Source organism: Paroedura picta, chromosome 3 (genome assembly GCF_049243985.1).
Source record: "Paroedura picta isolate Pp20150507F chromosome 3, Ppicta_v3.0, whole genome shotgun sequence".
Lineage (NCBI taxonomy): Eukaryota > Metazoa > Chordata > Lepidosauria > Squamata > Gekkonidae > Paroedura > Paroedura picta.
In genome coordinates, this window is record NC_135371.1 from 5,229,902 (window position 1) to 5,245,528 (window position 15,627).

Sequence of the window (15,627 nt, forward strand, 5' to 3'; positions counted from 1 at the left end):
ATTCATACGTACAAATGTTTGACGCATCTTTCTTTAATATTGAATCATTTCAAGAATTCTTTGATCCAGTGACCTTTTTATCACCGGGGACCGGTCAACACTTGATAGTTTTACCGAGGCCCGGGGAAGGGGAAGTCTTTGGCCAAGGGATGTCACTGCTGCTGCCTGAGCCCCTGCTCCACTTTCCTCCCTGTGCCCCTGACTTCCCGCCACCCACTGGGGGGCATTGCCAGCAGCAGCTGCGCAGTGCCACACTGAGGCGGAGCCCCAGCCATGGTGGCTGCTGGAGAGCACCAAAGGTGAGCCGGTGGCAGAGGAGGTGCGGCTCAGTACTGACTGATCCACGGACCGGGACCGGTCCCCGGACCGGGGGTTGGGGACCACTGCTCTGATTGATTGTCCACAAATTTAACCATAACCTGAAAGGTCCTTGCCTGGGATTCAAAATGTTCATTTCATACCAGGAATGAATAGACTTCTGTTCAGACAGAGGGCTGATTCACTGTTATTCGTTCGTTCATTGGTTCATGACATTTGTGCTCCGCCCTCCCGAGGCTTAGGGTGGTTCGCACGGAACGTAAAAGAACAATACATCGAACTCAGCATGTAACATTTGGGGATGAAGATGCAGCCCAACAGCCAACAGTATTTGGGTCAAATAGACATACAGCAATTGTAATAATGACAGCAATAAAAGAGGATAACAATCAAAGAGGTCCATGGTTCAGTTCAGGGACATGGAGTCTTTCATCCTATGGGAGGGAAGTTCAGGGGCCCAGCAGGTGTTGTTGGTTCCTGCTGACCACAACTGAATGCCTGGTGGAAGAGCTTGTTATAAGATGAAAGAACCATTTCAGTGCTGTCAGTACAGTCCTGTAGCGTAGAGGTGAGGATAAAGCGTTGCTTTCAAAGAGACAAAAAGACTCTTGGTTTCAGACAGGTTGGTCCTAAAGGGGATATAAAGCCAGTGGAGGTGGTCTCAAGGGGGATGCAGGTCACAGTAGAGGAACGATAGGGATGTGAGTGTCCTGTATAGTGCAGGGGGTTGGACTGGATGACCCAGGAGGTCCCTTCCAACTCTTTTATTCTATGATTATGGTTGTCTGTAAAGAAAGAAAATTACCCTTGATGCGGTGATTCAGAATCAGATGCCTCTGCCCTTTTTCTCTCTTGCGTGACTGAGCTCCATCCAAATGGTACAATCTCTTCATGTTCATGGCCTTGAGGAATCCGGCCAGGTGGAAAAGACTTAATAAAGATGTTATAAAAAAACAAATCAATGTGACAGCAGGTATTCTTCCCCAAATAGCCTTTATCCTACACACAAACGTACACAAGACTAGATGTTCATACGACTGAATAAGGATAAAGAAACACAAGTCAACTGGGAAGCAGGTTGAGCTCAAAAACCAACAGAAATTGGGTGTTGCCATAGTTGTACTGTAAAGAACTTGAAAGCTCACGACTTGAATAAATCTTTGTTGGTCTTAAAGATGCTACTGGACTCTGATTTTGTTGTGCTACTACAGACCAACATGGCTACCCACTTGAATCTATCTTCATGATTTGTGACCCTCAAGATGGATATGAAGAAAATTTCCCTCAGTAGTATAGCAGAGAGTTAACTTGTGAGTCCATTTCACAGATAACACTGATTTACAATGAAAAATATCATCAGAGAATCAACTTCCATCTTGACCTTTCCTCCTGAGAAGGTCCTTGATATTCAGATCCGATTTCATTACAATGATATAACATTTGGGGACGAAGATGCAGCCCAACAGCCCAGCACTGGAGGCCAAGATGGAGAAGATCTGCACAGCGACCATGTATTTCCCCTTGGTGCTCAGGTAGGTGGGCACAAAGGACACCCACACACTGCAGAAGACCAGCATGCTGAAGGTGATCAGCTTGGCTTCATTGAAGGCCCCAGGAAGCTTCCTGGCCAGGAAGGCCACTGTGAAGGAGATGGCAGCCAGGAAGCCCATGTAGCCCAGGACAACGTAAAACATGACCACAGAACCTTCATTGCATTGCAATATGATCTGTCCATGCTGGGAATGCATGTCAAAATCTGGGAAAGGGGGAGAGATACCCAGCCAGAGGGCACAGAAGCCAATCTGAACAGAGGAACAAGAAAGGACAATAGACTTTGCCAGACTCTTCCCCATCCATTTCCTCATCCTGTTCCCTGGCTGGGTGGCCATGAAGGCCACCACCACAGTGATTGTTTTAGCCAACACAGAGGAGACAGCAACTGAAAAGATGGTGCTGAAAGCTGTTTGTCGGAGAAGGCAGGTCACCCTCCTTGGCTGACCAATGAATAGAAGGCAGGACAGGAAGGAAAGCAGGAGTGAGATGAGAAGAATGAAGGTGAGGTCTCGGTTGTTAGCTTTGACTATTGGCGTGTCCATATTTCTAATGAAGATTCTCAGAATGAGAAGTGTGGCTATGGACAAGAACAGGACCAAAGTGATGAAGGTAACCCCCAAAGTCTCTTCATAAGAAAGGAAAGTCACTTCTTTGGGAATGCACTGAGTGTGGTCAGGGTTGGGATACTGATCTTCTGGGCATTTGGTGCAACGATTTGCATCTGGAAGGAAAAAGGAGAGACTAAAGCATCATATTTATCTAATTCATATCCACCTCAAAATGGATTCATTTGCATTCCATAGAGTCAAATTCCATGAGGGAGAGCTTTTTTTTGGGGGGGGGTACTTTTACAATGCTAAATGTCCATTGTGTCTTTGGGTGTTGTGGCTACTGGTGTGGACTGTCACCAAGAGGACCTGAAAGATCAACAGGGAGGTGCTCCCTATGTAAAGTTAGGCTGGCCAAAGCTGTTTCGGATGACTTCTGTTCAAATGTCACCGAAATCAAAAAGAGGACTGAGTGAAAGCACCAATTATGTGGAAGAACAACCGATGCTCACGGGGAGATGAAAAACATTGCAAACCAGCATTGCTGGTTTAACATGCATTTTTCCACCTCAAGGGTTCCTGGGTGATAAAAATATAACTCAGATATAGGAGAGCTGCTGAGAGCCAGCTTGGTGTAGTGGTTAGGAATGCCGTCTTCTAATCTGGTGAGCCGGGTTGGATTCTGCACTCCCCCACATGTAACCAAGCAGTAATATAAGCTCTCTCTCAGCCTCCCCTCCCTCGCAGGTTGTCTGTTGTGGGGAGAGGAAAGGGAAGGGGATTGTAAGCCGCTTTGAGACTCCTTTGAATAGAGAAAAGCGGCATATAAGAACCAACTCTCCTTCTTCTAAACTTCTTTAGTACAGCATTCCCTCCCCTCTGCAAACACTGCCCAGCCTTGAAGCCTCGGTCCCAACTGGGAGAAACGCCATTGGTCCTTTGAAGGTCAGCTGACGGGAGGCTGAGTCAGCAGTTTGGCGGTGGAGGTAGATCAAGTGGTGCTCAAGAGCAGCATTTCACGTTCCGTCCACTGGAGGCTTAGCAGAGATAGACCTCAGCGTTAGTATAGGGGGGAGTGCTCTACTAGAAATAAATGGCTGAAACTAAGCCAAAGAAACAATCATGACTTAAACATTGTGTGTGGAGATTCTCATTCAGTTAGAAATAAATTGAACGATCCCACTGTATTCTCAAACCAGCCCAGTAGAAGCACAAGTGGCCCCAAATCACTGCTCTGCCCTGAGTGATATCAATGGGTCACAGGATCCAATGGGATTGCGGAACATTTGGGGGACACATAACAATGCTTACAGTTACGTCCTCAAAGACTCCAATGAAGCCTGATTCTCCTGAGAGAACTGACCCTGCAAATGAAGGACCACCATGGATGGCGTTGCATCACAAGATGTCATAGTCCCATTGTATACGGCACTGGTCAGACCACACCTGGAGTATTGTGTGCAGTTCTGGAGGCCTCACTTCAAGAAGGATGTAGATAAAATTGAAAGGGTACAGAGGAGAGCGACGAAGATGATCTGGGGCCAAGGGACCAAGCCCTATGAAGATAGGTTGAGGGACTTGGGAATGTTCAGCCTGGAGAAAAGGAGGTTGAGAGGGGACATAATAGCCCTCTTTAAGTATTTGAAATGTTGTCACTTGGAGGAGGGCTGCAGAGGAAAGGACGCGCAGTAATGGGTTTAAACTACAAGTACAACGATATAGGTTAGATATCAGGGGGAAAAATTTCACAGTCAGAGTAGTTCAGCAGTGGAATAGGCTGCCTAAGGAGGTGGTGAGCTCCCCCTCACTGGCAGTCTTCAAGCAAAGGTTGGATACACACTTTTCTTGGATGCTTAGGGCTGATCCTGCGTTGAGCAGGGGGTTGGACTAGATGGCCTGTATGGCCCCTTCCAACTCTATGATTCTATCAACAACCATGAATGGCACTGAAAGCAACAATGCCTGATGGAGCTGAACTTCTCTCCACACTCACCAGCAATTACCCAGAAGCCTCTCCCCAGGAGGTCTCTCCTTTGAAAACTGGAAAAGAACAATTTGTCCGCAAAATTCTAGAACAATGCTGAGAAAAACACAAATGGATTCTTAGCTCCATAGCCAGGAGAACATCCTTTTCCCCCGTCACCCACCTTCCTGAGAGGAGATGGTTCCTTCCCCACACAGAGAACAGTCAAAGCAGCAAATGGGCTTCCCTTCCAGGGCCACCTTCACATATCCAGGGAGGCAGCTGTTGGCACACCTGGAATCAGGCATCCTCTGCAGACAAAGACAAGGAGCTTTATTTGAGGAAAGGAGATCTCATTCACTGGGGAAGGGCATTTTTAATATAAGATTTATAAAAGGCAGATATGATGAAAGTTACATTCCACGTGCTTATTGCTAGCCAATTTAACTATTATTTAAACTGAAAAGCTCAGAAATCTCACATGGATGACACTGAATAGATGTTTAGACCTTACACAACCAATCTCCCCACCTGCTTGTACCAGGGGGGCCACACAATAGCAGCCTGATCCAGGGTCAGCTTCATCTCCCCCGAGGCCTGTCTTTCAATGCTCCCAACTTTGACGCTCTGGAAGGAAAGGTTGGTCAACATGATCATGTTCACAATGTCCAAGTTGGCTTCCAGGGCCCCATTTTCACCCAAATCGATTCCACCCACAGAAGTGTTTTGATGCTGGTAGCGTCTCAGGAAAGGATGAAGCTGGAATCACAGGGAGAAATAACAGAGTTTAGAAGACCAAAGACAAGAACAAATTTTCTACGCAGCACAGGAACTGACTGTCTAAGGAGATGGTGAGCTTCCCCTCAATGGTGGTCTTCAAACAGCGGCTGGACAGATTCTTATCCTGGAGGCTTAAAGCTGATCCTCCATTGAGCAGGGGGTGAGATTAGATGGTTCATATGGCCCCCTCCAACTCTAGGATAGTATGATTCTATGAGGGAGTTCCCAAAGAGAGTCCAACATTGGATGTGCCTCAGACATTTGCTAATGGCTATGTGACAACCATCCTAGACTGGATGCACAATAATCCTTTCAAAGAGAAACTGCTGATTAGTATTCTTCATTCACAGGGGAATGGATACCTGCCAAGGCTGGATTCGCTCATGTTCTCGTCTCCTTCCTCCAGCCCTTGTTGTCCTTTCAGACCTGGAGGAGTAGGCATCATGTAATGCACGGGCCACCGCCAGGATGGAGGAGTAAACATTGCAGGCCCTGGGAGGCAGGAGTTCTTTGAGGACCTCCCAGGGTCTGTCTTGCAGCCCCTCTTTCTCCCTGTATCTCAGATGGCCTCTCCAAGACAAAAGGGGCTTTGAGTAGACCGGATCAAATCCTGTTCTCCGAAACTCCTCAAACAGAGGGTGACATGCTTGTGAATAGAGAGACATCCTTCTTTTCTTTGTCTGGGTCTTGACGGAGAGAGATCCATGCATGGGGAGCTTAACAAGGAAGGGATCACACACCAAGCTGAAGAGGGTGTCCAGCAAAAGGGTTGTGAGCCAAATTTTACCGCGTCTGACATCCATGGCATCTTCCACCTTCTTTATTAAACTTTCAAGATATATTATAGATACAAATGTTCCATAGAACACAAATACATTGACTTGGTCTTGACTGAAGAATGACCTCAAGTTCTGCATTCTTTCTGCTGGCCAAACATTGGATTTAATACCCTGAATGGACATCCTTTCTTCAAAGGCAACGCAGATGCCGCTCCTGAGCATGAGAGGGGTCAAGGTGCCCTTGACCTTCTCCCCGCTCTCAGTGTCTGAAACGAAGAGACCAACCCACGTCCATCGGAAATGCAGGAGCAGCCTGACAATTCCCCGGTATTCGGCTTCTTCCGGTGGAACCAGTTGGTAGAAAAAAGGAAACTGACTTTGATCCTTAAGTACAATCAAATCCGAATCATGACTGACCTGATGGGGGAAAGGACATATTCGGATTTCATCACAATCAAAGCATCAGTCAAAAGCAAAACACCTTATACAACTCTATGATGATAATCCAAAAAAAATCCTTCAATGGCAGGGACCAGTTTCAGCCGAGACCTTTCCTGAGAGAGATTTCACCCTCTGTGGGTCCATTTCAGTGGGGTGGGGGATCTGACCTTCCAGCATCAGAAGTGGAGAGGGGATTTTGTCCTAGGGGTAAACTCATCCCCTAACATCCCAATGACCAGGTGATTGAGAAAGTATCCCTGGACACAACATTGAAGTTTTAATGAGGAAAAAACCCTGATGTAAAACTTATAATAAATCCAAATTACATGGATATACAAATTTCTTCCTCATGAAGTATGTTTTGCAACAAAGAGTCTCTATTAGATGTGCTCTTCCAAAGACTGTTCCTTTCGGCAGAGAGAAGATTTTTTTCCCTCTCCCTGCTGCTCCCCAAGTCAACAAACTGTTCCAAAATCTTGTAAAATCAGCTACAGGGGGATGCAGTTGAACATCCAGAGGACTTGAATCCACTCTCAAATCCCTTTCAATTCTCCCGAAAGCTGTTTTTGATCTGTACCAGAAACATTTTTATGTCCACCCATGTTTCTCCAGAGCCATTGCCCCGTCCCTGATTCATACCTGAGGGATTTTGTAGGTGTCCAAGAGTGTTGAACTGTCAGCGGAGATGACAGAATAAGATGCTTCAAGAACAGCCAAGAGACTGTTCTGTTTGCCACATTTGTAGTTTGGAACTGTCTCCTGGGCAGAGGGTAGCAGGTCTATCAAAGCATCGTAGCTCAGTCTGGGAAGGACAAGGTTCTCATAGATGGTGTAGCCCAGGGTGATATTTTGCGGTAAGAGCCTGGGGTTCTGGTTGACCTCCTGAATGGCTAATGAGAAGGCAAGGAGGTGCCATTTCATTTGTACTGCCCTGCCAAAAAATATGTATACATGTCACATTGTCCAGGGATGCCATAAACTTGCGCCTTACTGAGGCATTACCAAGTATGAGCAGAAGCCGCTCTGATGGTTTGCAGTGATGATCACACAAACTGGATTAATGGGTGGCAGCCAGGAAAGGGAATAAACATGAACACATTTGAAGCTCCCTTTCAGCAAAGCAGACGTCTGCTCTATCCAAGTCAGGAATGTCTACAAATAATGACAGACCGATTCTGCACGGGGAGAAAACCCTGACATGCCTCTCATCTGGATGCGACAGAAACCTCTGAAGCCACATGACATCGACACCGGCCAGGGGCTACCCTTCCACCATCCTGACTCAGGCATCTAGGAGCCGCAGAGCAAGAAAAGGGGGATATCTCCGGTATTACCGCAGACAGCCAGAGCATTAATCTGTATCGGCTGACAATCCAGTGTCTGCAGCAGGAACTGTGATGGGCCCTCCCAATGTACCACCACCCAGCACCATCATGTGGCTGCAGTGCTCTGGGCCACATGGGGGAAATGTCAGTGGGACGGTACCCCGTTTTACAGTACAAAACTCCGGCTCGTGTCTTCCGAGCGGAAAAGCCGGGGGTCCACCCGACACTATGCCTTCCGTGCAGAATCAAAAGGCCAAAATAATGAGTCTCTCATCCAGTCTTATTAGGTATACTAGGTAGATTAATCATTCAACTTCTGATACTTCCTCAATGATTGCCACTCAAAATCTATGTTCCATTTAACAGTTATAAATCAAATAAGGCGTATCTCTTGGCTGTGAGTCTTACCACTTGGAGAGTCTGATGTAAGATGTTTAACCCCCCAGACTCTTGGAAGTGGAAAACATCCAATTTCGCTCACTTCTTAGATGCAGGGGATTGAAGCAAACAGCGCCCTGAAATCTAGTAATACGAACCCAGAAATCTGTCCCATCACATACATTTAAACGTTTCCCCAAGGACTGACTTACCATTTCTCATTTAAAAAGGGAGACACCCTGAAGGTTGGCGACGGACGTTTATTACCCACAAAAGTGAGAAGCCCAGCAATGAGGTGGTCTCCTGTCCGGAAGATGTTAAAGGGTTTCAGCTCATCCATGATCCCAGTGAATGGGCATTTGGCACTCACCACCCTGCAGGCAGAAAGAAGAAGCAGCAGGAGAAGAAGCAATGCCATTCTTTCCTGTGTGCACCTTTTCCCCACCCAGGAGAGGGCTCTCAGAGATTGATAAAAAGAACTGTCCCTGGTAAGAACGTGGCTGCTGTCACGTGAGCAGTCCTGCCCTTGGTTAGACTGAAAGGGAAGGATCACTAGCATCACGGTGATACAGTGTCCCCTCCCCCCCAGGCTACCCCTGAATACATTAGGAGAAAAGTCTTTTATACACCAGATTTTCCAGGCCTGTTTCAAGATATTACATCACCCTGCTGTTGGTCCTCATGTTTACATGACTGGTTTCAGAGTGAACTTTTGAGAAATCCCAGGAGCTTTGCTGATCTGCAGAATAAATCACCATGATATGGATAATTATAAGGGGGGAAACCTGCCGTGCTCTGGACTCTGTGATTGACCACCTGTGCAGAGAGGGTGAAAAGGGCAACTGAGTTAGGCCTAACTTTACGGGGAAAACAAACTTCAGAGTAGGTCATCATGGCAGAAGATTTGACCAGGGGGATGGGAGACTGGGTTCAAACCCAGGGGTCATTTGCTTTCCCACTGGCTGCCATGACAATCACACCAGGCAACAGTAGTCTTGACCCCTGAACCAGAGTTCACTTTTGAGCATCCATCAGCCAGAGGAGCTTGGTGCTGCTGGGGGAAGGAGGGCCACAAGCACAAAATGTTCATTAAGGTTGCAACGATCCCACTTTCTTTTCTTCCTACAGTCCACTCACGATTGTTCACATCCAGTCTCAACAGAGTCACACTTCCTATTGAATTCTAAATGTTCTCCAGTTTTCTTTAAGAGATTGAAGGTTATTCATTTAAGCCAATGCTTCTCAACTTTTTTACCATTGAGGAACCCCTGAAACATTCTTCAGACTTTCAGAAACCCCAGAAGTGGAGCCATCATCCGGAATATGGTTGGGAAGCAGAGCTGTGGACACGCCCACTCAGGGCCCCTCCCCTTCCCTTCCCCCTACAGACCTATAACTAGTCATTGGGGGGGGGGTAAACATACATGACCATATATGGTCATATCACCTCATAAATGTTCAACCAGTTTTAAAAATATGTATTTGGGAAACCCTTCCAGTGTCCTCTACTAACCGGGGGGTAGGGGGGGGTCGTAAAAATCCAGATTTCAAGCCGATTACCTTGTCGAACCTCTTCAATTTGTCACTCAGTTTCCATTTGCTACTATATAGCAAGCCCTGCTGACTTCATTGACCAGCCCTGTGTCTTGCAGTATTCGTCTTACAACACTGTCGGCAGAAGGGAAGGCCTGTAGCACAGTACGTCGGTGACTTGCATACCCTGTTTGTAGGGTGAAGGCCCTCAATGATTACCCTCAGATGCAAGCTTTTATAGAATCATAGAATCATAGAGTTGGAAGGGGCCATAAAGGCCATCTAGTCCAACCCCCTGCTCAACGCAGGATCAGCCCTAAGCATCCTAAAGCAAAGGGTCTTACATCTTATGATTGTGGATGGGATCTACACCCACGGGGCACCCTTGGAGCAGGACTTGGATGCTTGCCAGTTTGGTGTAGTGGTTTGGAGTGTGGACTTCTAATCTGGTGAGCCGGGTTCGATTCTGCACTCCCCCATATGCAGCCAGCTGGGTGACCTTGGGCTTGCCATGGCACTGATAAAATTGTTCTGACTGAGCAGGAATATCAGGGCTCTCTCAGCCTCATCCACCCCACAGGGTGTCTGTTGTGGGGAGAGGAATGGGAAGGCGACTGTAAGCCGCTTTGAGCCTCCTTTGGGTAGGGAAAAGCGGCATATAAGAACCAACTCTTCTTCTTCTTCTTGCTTCCAGAGAGCCAGTCCACTGGAGGCAGACCAAGTGGAGTACAAACTTTGGAAGCAGCAACAGAGGCTGGGTCCTGCTTCCCAGAGTGGGTGCCCAGGAAGCACCCCGACTTGAAAGGTTTTGAAGTGCATTCCTGCAGCGGAGCTGTGATAGGCACCACCAACTCGGACTGCTTGGAATGTGGAAGGCATGGCCACTTTGTGGCAGAGTCCCCCAAAAGAAAGACTAGCTTGAAGCCCACAACCCGGGTGGCCAGTTGCCCGGCCCCCAGCACAGTTCAGCAACTCAAAACAGCCCCTCGCGAGACCCCCGCAAATCCCCATCCATGCTCCATGCTGGCTCCAGTTTGCACGGAAGGCAAGACTGAAGACACACGTGTGGATGGGAAGGAGCAGACTTCACCCCCGGAAAACTTCTATGATCCACAAAGCGAGGTGCCCTTCGGTGGGTCAGATTAAGAGGGGCACAAGCACCACCAGAAAAGGTTCTTCCCCCGCATCCTGCTACTGGCCTGGTTAATCAATGAAAAGATGGGTCAGAACTGGACATTGAAGTGTGTGTTGACTCTGGTTGCTCCACCACACTGATAAAGCCGGAACTGGTGTGCGGGTTGGAGCTTGACTGTTGAACAGGATAAACCCATTGTGATGAGGCACATCAATGGGGCCCTGGTGGGAGGAAAACTAATCTCCCGTGTGACAACACCCCTAGCCTTGACCTTTGGGGCCCGTTGTGAGGGGATCTCCATGACTATAGCCCCATTGCAGGATACTCAATCCTGCTTGGAATAGACTGGTTGGACACCCACAGGCCAGAGGAAGACTGGGATGAGAAAATGGTATTGTTCAACTATCACAGCTGCCATCTCCACTTCTGGTTTAATCAAACAGGGGAGGAGCCACAGACTGTGGAGACGGGGATAGCAGTGGGAGAAGGTAGCCACCCAGCCCACCTGAACCACTGGCTGCGGACCTTAGGTTTACACTCAAAGCCCCAGGAGTCCTCCCCCCCATATCAAGACATGGCTAGAGCGTTTTCTGAGGAAGAATGTGACCAACTCCCTCGCCATAGGGCAACAGACTGTGCCATAGAACTCACCCCTGGGGCTCCCTTCCCAAAGGCTAAACTGTATTACATGAGCCCAGCCGAACTAGAGTAATTGTACAAGTTTATCGTCCGAAACTTGGCACAAGGCTTCATTCGGCCAGTGATTTCGCCGCCGGCAGCCCCAGTGTTGTTTGCAAAGCAGAAAGATTGGACGTTCTGCCTGTGTACTGAGTATCGTGCCATAAACACTGTCTCGAAGACAAATGCCTACCCCCTCCCCCTCATAAAAGACTTGCTGGGAAGTTTTGGCCTCACAGTACAAACTAGAAGCCAGACACATGTGGTTCGGTTGATGTTGTTTACTTGGATAAGTAAAGCTTTTGACAAGGTTCCCCATGATGTTCTGATGGATAAATTGAAGGACTGCAATCTGGATTTTCAGACAGTTAGGTGGATAGGGAAATGGTTAGAGAACCGCACTCAAAGAGTTGTTGTCAGTGGTGTTTCATCAGACTGGAGGGAGGTGAGTAGCGAGGGCTCGGTGCTCGGCCCGGTACTTTTTAACATATTTATTAATGATCTAGATGAGGGGGTGGAGGGACTACTCATCAAGTTTGCAGATGACACCAAATTGGGAGGACTGGCAAATACTCCGGAAGATAGAGACAGAGTTCAACGAGATCTGAACACAATGGAAAAATGGGCAAATGAGAACAAGATGCAATTTAATAAAGATAAGTGTAAAGTTCTGCATCTGGGTCAGAAAAATGAAAAGCATGCCTACTGGATGGGGGATACGCTTCTAGGTAGCACTGTGTGTGAACGAGACCTTGGGGTACTTGTGGATTGTAAGCTAAACATGAGCAGGCAGTGTGATGCAGCGGTAAAAAAGGCAAATGCCATTTTGGGCTGTATCAACAGGGGCATCACATAAAAATCACAAGATGTCATAGTCCCATTGTATACGGCACTGGTCAGACCCCACCTGGAGTCCTGTGTGCAGTTCTGGAGGCCTCACTTCAAGAAGGACGTCGATAAAATTGAAAAGGTACAGAGGAGAGCGACAAGGATGATCTGGGGCTAAGGGGCCAAGCCCTTTGAAGATAGGTTGAGGGACTTGGGAATGTTCAGCCTGGAGAAAAGGAGGTTGAGAGGGGGGACATGATAGCCCTCTTTAAGTATTTGAAAGGTTGTCACTTGGAGGAGGGCAGGATGCTGTTTCCGATGGCTGCAAAGGAAAGGACGTGCAGTAATGGGTTTAAACTTCAAGTACAACTATATAGGCTAGAGATCAGGGGGGGAAATTTCACAGTCAGAGTAGTTCAGCAGTGGAATAGGCTGCCTAAGGAGGTGGTGAGCTCCCCCTCACTGGCAGTCTTCAAGCAAAGGTTGGATACACACTTTTCTTGGATGCTTTAGGATGCTTAGGGCTGATCCTGCGTTGAGCAGGGGGTTGGACTAGATGGCCTGCATGGCCCCTTCCAACTCTATGATTCTGTGATTCTGTGATTAGCCCTGCCTCCACCACAGACTTGAAAGAGAGGGCTCCAGATGAATTCCACAAGGCCTATCATGGTGGGGGATGAGACCCATTATCGAAAGTACTTGACTCCAGTCTCCAGAGAAAGTGCCCACAGTACCTTGTTCCGTGGAAAGGGTTCCCGGACTCTGCTAACAAATGGGTGGACGGAGAGGATGTTGGAGCACCCATTCCCGTTAGGAAGTGCCACAAAACATACCCAAACAAATCCCAACCAAGTTCAAAGGGTACAATAATGTTGGGTCCCATATAACATGAAACTCTTAACTGAGTTGGTTGTGAAAGCAATAAAAAGGAGTTGATTTGCCACCCCCGATGCATCCACTAGCTTGTACCCTGTTCAATGATTCAGATTTGTTAAATAGTTAAGGTTTCTCACTGAAAAAGCAAGCGCGAGCTAATTTTATTTCTATTTCATCTTCTAGACTAGCGATCCCCAACCTGTGGGCTGCGGACCACATGTGGTCCTTCGACTAATTGGAGGTGGGCCCCGAAGGACGCCTTCTCCCCCCCCCCCCGGCCCTTTTCGTCACCCCCCCCCCGGCCCTTTACAACACACTTCGGGTGTCATTGTCTCCCATCACTCCCAGATGGGACTATCTCGTTGCACAGAAACAAGCTCAGGGTTCCCATTGATTTGTCATTGTCATGAGCTAAAATTTCCATGAAAATAAAATGTTCCTTATGTTCATTGCTGTGGCGTGTCTGTATCTTATTTTGAAGGGATGTTTAAACATTACCAGAGCGACCAGAGAGTGTTAGGGCAGTGGTTGAGAGTAGAGGAGTAAACTACCCCCCCACCGGGCCTCAGTAAAAGGCGTTGAGTGGTCCCTGGTGATAAAAAGGTTGGGGACCACTGTTCTAGACCACCACTCCCAAGTGGTTCATGGCAGTTTACAAGAATGACCCGCACCATAAACCCCCATGAAACAACAATTAAAAACCCAATGACATCCATAGAAAACCCCAGTACAAACCACCCCATGACAACAACCACTCTCTCCTGCCGCCTGGGCTCAACAGAGCTTCCGATACCAATGCCTCAGGGGGACCATCTGAGTGGGAGCCTGATCTTCACACACAACACAGGTTTAAAATGCAAAACGTTATATTTATGTTCACGGCCTTGAGGAACCTGAGTAGGTGGAAATGTCTTAATAAACCTGTTCTAAATGAACAAATCAATGAGACAGCGGGTAATCTTCCCCTCTATCGATGCAAAAACTCATACTAGATAAGATGTTCAGTAAGTATGTTGAATTAGAGGAACAAATGTTAACAGGTTGAGCTCAAAAATCATTATTATGGAAATCAGGTGCTTCCATAGCTGTATTGTAAAATATTTGACTTCATTATTTGTGGCTCTCAAGATGGATGTAAAGAACATTTTCATCATTAATATACCAGAGAGTTAACTTGGAGAGTCCATTTTATGGACAACACTGGTTTAAAATGAAAAATATCTCCAGAGAATTAACTTCCATCTTGACCTTTCCTCCTGAGATGGTCCTTGATATTCAGACCAGACTTCTTTACAATGATGTAACATTTTGGGATGAAGATGCAGCCCAACAGCCCAGCACTGGAGGCCAAGATGGAGAAGACCTGCACGGTGACCATGTATTTCCCCTTGGTGCTCAGGTAGGTGGGCACAAAGGACACCCAAACACTGCAGAAGACCAGCATGCTGAAGGTGATCAGCTTGGCTTCGTTGAAGGCCCCTGGAAGGTTCCTAGCTAGGAATGCGACTATGAAGGAGATGGCAGCCAGGAAGCCCATGTAGCCCAGGGCACCATAAAACATGGCCACAGACCCCTCATTGCATTGCAATATGATCTGTCCATGCTGGGAGTGCATGTCAAACTCTGGGAAAGGTGGAGAGATGCCCAGCCAGAAGGCACAGAAACCAATTTGAATAGTGGAACAAGAAAGGACAATGGACTTTGCCAGACTCTTCCCCACCCATTTCCTCATCCTGTTCCCTGGCTGGGTGGCCATGAAGGCCACCACCACAGTGACTGTTTTAGCCAACACTGAAGAGATGGCAACTGAGAAGATGATGCAGAAGGCTGTTTGTCGGAGAAGGCAGGTCACCCTCCTTGGCTGACCAATGAATAGAAGGCAGGACAGGAAGGAAAGCAGGAGTGAGATGAGAAGAATGAAGGTGAGGTCTCGGTTGTTGGCTTTGACTATCGGCGTGTCCATATTTCTAAGAAAGACTCTTAGAATTAGAAGTGTGGCTATGGACAAGAACAGGACCAAAGTGATGAAGGTAACCCCCAAAGTTTCCTTATAAGAAAGGAAAGTCACCTTTTTGGGAATACATTGAGTGTGTTCTGGGTTGGGATACTGATCTTCTGGGCATTTGCTGCAACGATTTGCATCTGGAAGGGAAAAGAGAGACTTCAGCATCATGTGTGTCTAATTCATATCCACCACAATTTGGATTCCTTTGCATTCCATAGAGCCAAATTCCATCAGGGCGTTAAATTGTTTGTTAGTACTATAAAAGTACAACAAACAAACTGTCCATTCTGATTTTGGGTTTCGTTGTTACTGGTATGGAGTGTCACCAAGAGGACCTGAAAGATCAACATGGATGTGCTCCCCATGTCACTCACCCAATCAGGGTCATCAGTTAGGAAGGCCAAAGGTGTTTTGGCTTCAAAAAGACGTGTTTTCAAAAGTCAACCAGATCAAGAATAGGACTCAGTGAAAGCACCAGTTATGCCA

The 15,627-nt window shown here is 47.3% G+C and overlaps 2 protein-coding genes across 2 annotated transcripts; both read right to left on the bottom strand.

Moving 5' to 3' along the window:
• Positions 1-1,682: 1,682 nt before the first annotated feature.
• Positions 1,683-13,065, bottom strand: LOC143833867 (vomeronasal type-2 receptor 26-like). Its single transcript, XM_077330093.1, has 6 exons — positions 12,995-13,065; positions 8,354-8,460; positions 7,023-7,273; positions 4,915-5,142; positions 4,568-4,694; positions 1,683-2,593 (listed from the first exon to the last, which is right to left on the bottom strand). Exons 1-6 carry the CDS (start codon positions 13,063-13,065, stop codon positions 1,683-1,685), a joined length of 1,695 nt encoding a protein of 564 aa, XP_077186208.1.
• A 983-nt stretch (positions 13,066-14,048) lies between these two features.
• On the bottom strand, positions 14,049-15,172 carry LOC143833868 (vomeronasal type-2 receptor 26-like). The gene is made up of 2 exons (XM_077330094.1): positions 14,563-15,172; positions 14,049-14,057 (listed from the first exon to the last, which is right to left on the bottom strand). The coding sequence occupies exons 1-2, from the start codon at positions 15,097-15,099 to the stop codon at positions 14,049-14,051; spliced, it is 546 nt and encodes a 181-aa protein (XP_077186209.1). The 5' UTR covers positions 15,100-15,172.
• Positions 15,173-15,627: the final 455 nt, after the last annotated feature.